The sequence below is a fragment of the Centruroides sculpturatus genome, unplaced genomic scaffold (genome assembly GCF_000671375.1).
Source record: "Centruroides sculpturatus isolate CEXI.00-Female unplaced genomic scaffold, Cexi_2.0 scaffold449, whole genome shotgun sequence".
In the NCBI taxonomy this organism is placed as follows: domain Eukaryota; kingdom Metazoa; phylum Arthropoda; class Arachnida; order Scorpiones; family Buthidae; genus Centruroides; species Centruroides sculpturatus.
The window spans coordinates 61,575-70,268 of NW_019384714.1; the positions used below are offsets into that span (position 1 = coordinate 61,575).

The 8,694-nt window shown below is 34.2% G+C and overlaps 1 protein-coding gene across 1 annotated transcript in view; it reads right to left on the bottom strand.

Annotated features, from left to right (window-relative positions):
* The window catches only part of LOC111627899 (arylsulfatase B-like), a 32,691-nt gene that overhangs the window by 884 nt on the left and 23,113 nt on the right, over nucleotides 1–8,694 (bottom strand). Inside the window, exons 4-8 of the mRNA XM_023371579.1 lie at nucleotides 4,162–4,296; nucleotides 3,935–4,057; nucleotides 3,213–3,339; nucleotides 2,807–3,100; nucleotides 1,752–2,197 (exon numbers count right to left, since the gene is read on the bottom strand). Of these exons, the coding sequence (XP_023227347.1) occupies nucleotides 1,752–2,197; nucleotides 2,807–3,100; nucleotides 3,213–3,339; nucleotides 3,935–4,057; nucleotides 4,162–4,296 (1,125 nt within the window). The remainder of the gene's footprint in view (nucleotides 1–1,751; nucleotides 2,198–2,806; nucleotides 3,101–3,212; nucleotides 3,340–3,934; nucleotides 4,058–4,161; nucleotides 4,297–8,694) is intronic.

The window sequence follows — 8,694 nt, forward strand, 5'->3', positions numbered from 1 at the left end:
CAAGGACCCCAAACTGAGGACTTTTCACGATGAAGGCTCTCGAGAATTAACCAGAAAAATTTCAATACGGATAAAGTGAATATCGATACAAGAGTTTGTAATTTCATTTCAGGTAAGCAATAAATGTGATTATGTAATTAATTATTTATTGATATATAGTAAACTTTTGCATGAGTATCATAAAACGTTTACAAGCTAGTTGCATAAATCCCTTTGTTAATGCCGACAAAATAAAGTTAAATAATTTTAACAACTGCAGATTTTAGTTTGAATAGATAATGATTGTGTTCTAACTTTAAAAAAAAACTGAAAGGTGAAAAATAGTCTATTTTTAATATATATATATACAATAAAGTTAATATTAAAGTGTTAAGCAAAGTTAATCGCTTAGCAGATGAAGAATTAGAAATGAATTTTGAACCAATTGTCCTTCCAGTCTAATTTACATGAATAAAAGCGCGTGTATTTTTTGAGATATAATACAATAATTTCCATTGTTCATTTACAAATAGCTAAGTTAGGTTATTTTGGTGAGCAACATTAACATTTCTTTAAGATGTTACACTTTACAATTTTTTTTTTTACGTTAGTAACAAATGATCATTACATAGTAATCTTCAAGTTGTTCCTGACAAATATATAAATAATAAATATGAATAACATACATAATAATGAGTTTTTTTTTTTTAAATAATAGTATAATATCGAAGAAGTTATTTTTACCCCAAAGGAAAACATTCTTCATTTTATGATGAGTCATTACCAGAATGGGTACAAGCCAACTGTAAATCAGGAGCGTTATGAAAGAGCACGTAATCAGGAGAAAAACAGCCACTTGTAAGATAGTTATGGGCCTCTAAAGATTTATAAGCTTTCTTTGTGAAAGAGAGTAGTAATTTGTCGTCAAAATCAAATAGTTTGTTTCCACCAAATTCTACTTTAGGCCGCAACTCTTGATCTACAACGAAGATGCTGGCTTCGTATGGATCGACACCCTGACATAATGAAACTTTCTCTTCATATAAAGCGGCATCTGTCCTGTCAGACTGAAAATAACCCGCCAGAAAAGCATCTTTTTTAACTTCGTCCATCATATTAAAAATATTCAGTTCTGTTAATTTAAATTGAAAAACAAACTGTCAAATAAGAAACCACGTGCAAGCTAAGCAAGTGGAAGCTAAACCACAAACATGGCGAAGGGGCGTTTTATAAAGTAAATGCGACCTCGAAACTAAGCAACTGAGAAATTAGAATAGAGATTCGGCTAAAAATTAAGATTTTGTGCATAGGTTTATCGGTGACATATAATAAACTATCCATACCGTATTTCTGTGGATCTTATTACGTAGAATCGTGTGTCGTTCAGAAACTCGAAGACGTTTAAATGAATGGTTAAATAAGCAACTGAGAAATTATTTCTCGAATGGTTGATCCGTACTCCTGTGTTTAGTAAGGATTTTTTGAAATTGAGATACTTTGCGTCGTTCTCTGTTTTTCGGTCTATTTTTTACTTTTTTTTTTGTTTTTAATCACAAACGCTATTATTTATGAAAAATTTATAAAATATAACAAAGATTATATTATAATATTAAATTAATAAAATTATAACAAAGATTATTAATCTCGCCATCCCATTATGGGCTTGTCGGAGTGTAGAGAAAATAACTTCTTAATGTGCAGGAGTGGAAAGTTTTTTAAATATCAGTTACTTCAACTATTACTTTTGTGAATTTTAAAATAATTTTTCTTACCTTTGGTTGTAAATTTGCAATATTTTCTAGTTCGCAAGGATCTTCTAATATATCAAATAAACATGGTGCTAAATTAGGATCACAATTACTGTTGTTCCTTTTCTGGTAAGAAAAACAACTATCTTGCAATCCGACGAAAAACGTGTCAGTGTTATAGAGTAATCCTTCCTTTTCAAGAACTTTCCAAGAATATGAGGAGCGAAGTAACTTTTTGTAACAGGAAGAAAAATAATTTTTGTCTCTCCCGGTAGGTCCATACCATGCATTGTATTTTCCATCAAGATTCGATCCATTTACCAGTTTATAATTTTGGAATCGAAGAGCCGAAGCACCATCGATTGGATCGATATTATGAAGAATTTCTTTCCGAGATGTCGGTTTGCCATGAACTAAAGTCTCCCATTGATTTATTCCATAAATATCCTTTAAGTCTTTAACGTTACAACCTTAAATAAAAAGTAAAGCTTAATTAAAATGTTGATAGGGACAGATGATTTCGCACCGATAATTTTGTATAAACGGTCGTATTCATTTTGCAATAACTCTTCTCTACACAACATTCCATTAAGAAAAATCTATTGGAATTGCTTTAGTCTAAAGAAAATCCCTTATGACACTTTTTTGTTTTTATACTGGCCACGTAGATCTTGTTTATAGGACTTATTATACAGGTGTAGTTTCAAATTAGCAAAGGGAGGAAGTCTTAGTCAAAAATAAATCAAAAATATTTTTATTTTCACCTGTACACTCTGTGAGTTTCGGACCCGTAGGCTTTTTGACTAATACTTCCTCTCTTCGAAACTACACCAGTATAATAAGTCTTATAAATAATAATATAAAAACAAAATTGAAATATTAAGTACATTGAGGCACAAAGGATTCATAATTATGAATTTATTCTAAATTATAAAATAATGACTAACAATACACTCAGGAGTCTGCTACTAACACGAGGCATCGCCAAACTCTTCCCGCTACTTTTCGTGAGTCATCGAATCGTTTGATCTAATACAGGATACAGTATTAGATAAATAATAATAAGTAACTCAGAATACCTGCAGCATGATAAAGTGTCGGAAGCCAATCAGTTATGTGCATTAAGTTCCTTTCAATCCTCGGTTGTTGCTTGAACGATTTACTCCATACAATTCCAACTCCTCTCACTCCTCCTTCCCATAAAGTTCCTTTATTCCCTCTTAAAGGCCAATTTGAACCAACTCCGCCTCTAAAACCAGCACCTTCTGCACCGTTATCCGTAGAAAGCACAAAAATAGTATTATCTAACATAGAATTATCTTGTAAGGCCTTAAAGATTCGTCCAACTGATTTATCGAATTCTGAAACTATCGCTAAAATAAAAGTCGTCAATACAAATTTTTAAAAATCCGTTATATATCAATAGTTAAATTCTTTTAACTTAATTTCCTAAATAACATTTCCTTTTCAATTTAATATATTTACCAGCAAACTTTCTTCTTTGTGTGTCCTCTATACATGAAAATTTTGAGACTTCACTTTGTGGTGCTGGAAATAGATCATATGGATTTCCACTGTGCACAGCATTAGGTGTTAGATACAGAAATAACGGCTGAAAGTGTATACATTTATATTACGCATTTAATAACTTAAAATATATGTCTACAACCAACGAGCTAGAATATACTACATAGAGTGGCTGTGAACATAGTTACAGTGCTCTTGGTGATAACGACAGGTACTATTGACCGCCATCTTACTTTAAGTCAAAACATTGAAGTTTAGTGTGGGGCAGAATTGTAACTTTAGATATTAGATGAGATATAAATTTCATCTAATAAGTGATATAAATCTCATCTAATAAGTTATATAAATCTAGATTGTTTCATCTCGAATTTAGCTATTTTTAAATTTTATTTAATTATTATAAAGGAAGTAAGATCAGAGTTTAAAGTGTTAAGTGTAGTACTTAACCCTCAATATAACAATATTTTTATAATTAAGTACGAACCAGGTCTTGAAGGACTTTACTCTCAGCCATATGATTGTTTATTTATAATGTACTCAGCTCAATCTGATCCCTACCATACTCAGTAAGTTGTTGATTTTAAAGGAAAATGGCGGACTGTATTCCATTTTCTTCAAGATGGCGTCGCTACAGTCACTCTATGTAGTATATTCTAGCTCGTTGCCTACAACTGAAAAACCTTTTCTTTATCGTGTGTTTTAATAATATTGATTGCTCGATCTGTAAATAAATGAGTTGCATAAATTCCTTTATATTCTCTGGCTACTCTTTCGTTATCTCTTAACGCATCTCCCCAGGCATACTAAAACAAAATGAAAACAAAATACAGTTAAGTTGATAACAATCTCATCTTTATAATAATATATTTAGATTTGTAGATGTGGAATTATACTTGATAAGAATTACTTTTAAAGTAGAATTTTCATAACTTTCATACGTAGTGTAGTCGTAATAATCCATTAGTCCTGTCCAAAATCCAAAAAATGAATCGAATCCTCGTTCTGTTGGAAAATATTCTTTCTTGAAAAACCCCAAATGCCACTGAAATGTAATTTTCGTATATATATAATCAGTTTATGAAATATAAATATAGGGTAATTAAAATTAAAGTTCCCCTACTTACAGTTAGACCTGTATAGAGTCCGTTCTCGTTGACGTATTTTGATGAAACATGGTATATACGTTATATGGACCATGGGGAAAAGGAAATGCAAAAAAATTAGTTTAAATTTCTACCACTATATGAAAAAATGGTGCATGAAGAACAAGAAATACAAAATGGAAACACAAAGTTTTTATTCACAACATTTGTTCAATGTGCAATCCATATGCGTCACTCGCGTGTTCAAAACGCCTCACAGCATGCTCAACAGTAGTCCGATAGAAAGCTGAGCGGTCAAGGTGGCAGTCTACCGCTCTGGAGGACTCGGATTCGAATCCGGACGGGTCGTTAAATCCCAGGAATTTTTCGGTGGGTAGTCTGTCCAGATATGTCTGGACCCCGTCCCTCACCACCCGGCCACCCCATTGTGGACCTGGCCAAACCCGTAATGGGCCTGCTATAAGAGGCCCTCTTAGTGTCCACAGAGTGGAAAGAGTTAAAAAAAAAGTAGTCCGATAGCAGGCGTGTTATGATTGTTTTCAATTCAGGTAGAGTCTGTGTGCTTCCTCTATAAGCACAATCTTTCATATATCCCAACAATCAAAAGTCACAGAGATTCATGTCTTGGGAATGAGGAGGCTAGGCATTGAGAAAACTCGAAATTACCCGATGGTCTCCAAATATGTCATGAAGCAGTTCGTTCACTTGTCAGGTAATATGTGGTGTTGCCCCATCTTACATTAAGACAGTAGTCTCTAAATATCCTCATTCTTGTAAAGCAGGAATGGCGTGATGCAGCAGAAGTATGCAGTAACTGGAACCCGTCCCAGAACACTTTTTAGGGCCTTCTGGTGTGATCTCAAAGAAAATGGGGGCCAAGAATGAAGTCAGAAGTGAAATCACACCAAACGGTCATGTAAGTAGAGTGCAGAGGCTGTTTATGCACATCATCAGGTCTTACAGTATCCCATATGCGACAGTTCTTAGTATTCAGTGCTCCGTCTAGGGTGAAATGCGCCTCGTCTGATCACAAAATATTCCATGGCCATGCATTGTCAACGGCTATTCTGGCCAAAAACTCTGCGTTGTTTTGGATCTTAAGGGTGCAGCTTTTGCAACATCTCGATCTTGTACGAATTCCACTGTAAATGGATCGAATAATTTTTCGAACTGTAGACCAAGGAAGAGACAAATCACATGACACCGCTCGAGCACTCACCGAAGAATGTTGGGAAGCGTTTGCTCTGTCAATCACAGCAACGGCGACTTGCTCCAGTTTTATTTGAAATCTTTTTCCGACCTTTACCGACCAACTCTCAAGTCTCTTCAAATTTGTTTAATCATCTTTCTCAAACCATACCCCGACACAGGCCTTATTCACAAGCCTTTCAAGTGTCGATATTATCGCAATGCAGCCGAACCATTACTGCCGTTTTGATAAAACAACTTTACCAGTAGAGCTCGATCTTTCTGTAAAGGCATGATAAAGAACGGCATCGACTACTGGCTTTTTATAAAGTTCCTAATTTCCATAATGTCTACTGCATACGCCATTTTTTCAGCTAGTGCTGGAAATTTGAACTAAATACTTTTTTGCATTTTCCTTTTCACCATGGTCCACATAACGTATATACCAAGTTTCATCAAAATATGTCAACGAGAATGAGCTTTATACAGGTCTGAGTAGAGCAACTTTAATTATAACCATCCTGTATCAATGATAGTTAATTTTTTAATATTTATTATTTTAATTATAAAAAATAAAATGAACACCTGTATATCGTATATTTGCGTAAAGCGATATTCAATTTGTGAGGTCGATCTTACCGCATTCTTGAAGAATTTGCGCGTGTCTGATAACCTGCGACTGGCTGAGCTAACACGATCTCACTTATTTGTACGAAAAAGAAAATAATGTGAAACATCGGAATGTTGTAGGCTAAATCTTGGTTGTATATTTGAAGTGGTAATTGGACTCATAAGGTCGCGATAAAAGAGTGAATTAATCAGAGAGACAGGTAAAAGAAACTGTTCCTAAAGGGCTAACTTTTGTAAATCATTGATGACAGGCTGAAGATCCAATTGAAGATCAGTTTCGTTCGAAGATGTACAAAATTGAAGTTTGTGAGAAAGCCCCTAAGAAGGAGGCCTAATGTAAATCCTCCAATAGACGCTTGGTCTCCTGTAAATGCCGGCTATTTAATTTAAACTGCTAAAATAGACGCCGGGTGTCGTTGAATTCCTTATTAAGAATGCTCTGTGCAATAGACATCCGGGTATCTATTAGTAAATATTCGGTAACTTAAAAAGAAAATTTTCGGACAAAAAGGTTCCAACAGTGCTGTTAATATATTAATAGAGTTCCAACTCTATTAATATAATGATTTTTCCAATCGTTCGATCCAGCCGCCGCCGTTATCTTTCGACTCAGGTTTCTTTCTCGTTCATTCTTTTACTTCCAACTCCTTTCCTACACTTGAACAACCTGGTTGTTCAAGTCTAGGAAGATACCTAAAACCGTTCAGTAAAATCTGGTCATAAAACCAGAAACTACTTTAAATTTAGTCCAGGTATAATTTTGTGATGATCTTATCTATTGATAGATGGTAGGTTATAGAAAGTGGATAGCTATGACTTGGATACTGATAATCTTTTTTATTTCTACTTTATCTAAAATAGCGCCCTACTGATAATTAGCTAAAAATGCCATAGGATCATTTTGGAAATGCGTGTCAATATTTATATTTTCGTTATAAATTTACAAGAATACTTTGTTTATTGGCTGACTAATTCAAAAAAAAAAAAAGTTTATGAAATTATAGATTTCGAATTTTGTCAAAAGTCGTTCCAACTTATTTATTACGGTTAATTATTAGATAGTATTGTTTGAAAGCAGAAACAAAATGCTATACATCATATTGTGACATTATTTTATTGCTATTGAATAATAATACTCTGTTTATAGATCTTTGCTGAATAACAAGTAAATAAGGGAAAAATCTATGAAATCATTTTCAATTTAAAATTAATAATTGAATGGCTGGGTGAAAAAAGTAGTAAGCCATACAAACAATATATATATATCTTATAATCGAGATTGGTTGATTATAATAGCCTAATAATCAACCAATAATAATAATAATAAGCGCAGAGCCCAAACGGTTAGGAGTTGAAAGTTGAAATTTGGTACACAGTTGGGGTACGTCATGTAACGTACTGTACATTAAAAAGGGATTTTTCGATATTTCGTCCCGTGGGGAGGGAGAGAAAGTTAAGGATTAACCTGAAGAACTCGGTTTCTAATTTACTATTTTAGATGCGGTTTTTTGCGTTTTTCGGAAAATCGAACATATTTTTTAGACTCATCTAAAATTCTCTAACTAGCCTCGGAAGAGGGGGAACGTAATTCTTGCACCGGGTGAAAACGGGTAAGATCGGCTATAAACTAATAATAATAATTTTTGCTATTATTACTTTTTGTTCGAGCAACGCCGGGCTCATCTGCTAGTACATATGTCATGTCATGTCTTACCACGACTTGTAAAGGGCGCGTTAAGCGCAGCGCCCGAAGGCGAGGCTGTCCGATATATAAGATGTGAAACCGAAGTCACCTGCCTCTTTTTGGCCCTGTTCTGTACTTGCAAAGATATACAGTATGTTAAATAAATGTGTAATGTGTTAAGCCTTGTATCCTTTTAGTTCTTCAGACACTATTCTTGAACTATTTCGTAAGATTCACGGGAATTTTACAACATATATATATATATAAATCACATTTAAACCGTTAAACAAATTCTAAAATTGATATTTTTAAACACATTAAATAGGTTTCGTATATTGAAAAAGACAGCTTATATATTTATATATACAGCAACGTGATACGTAAGTGATTTTCCGAAGAGGGGATGCCTCCCGGGGACTTTTTAAGTGAAACTAACTCCTATTTAAGTGTTACAAATGTGAAGAAAACCTGGAAAACTCCAAGTGGCCATCTCGTTGGCCAGGCGCCAACCCATAACAAACTACCAGTGTTCGGTGGTTTTATCCATTAGACCAGGGGTGGCCAACCTTTTGCATACCATGCGCCAATTTTTTGATAGACGAGTTCAGATGCGCAGTGGCGTACCGTGGGTGTTAGCCGCCCGGGGCGGAGAAAAATTTCGGCCACCCTTTAATCAGGTATTTCAATTTAAAAGATCAAAATTCAGTTGTGTGAAAAAAAAATTAATAAAAAATGCGGTGGTGGTGTAGTTACCCGTACAAAATAGTCCCATTTGACATTAGTGGCATACACGATTGCGAATGTATCGTGAATCGTAGAAGCAAAAAAAAAAAAA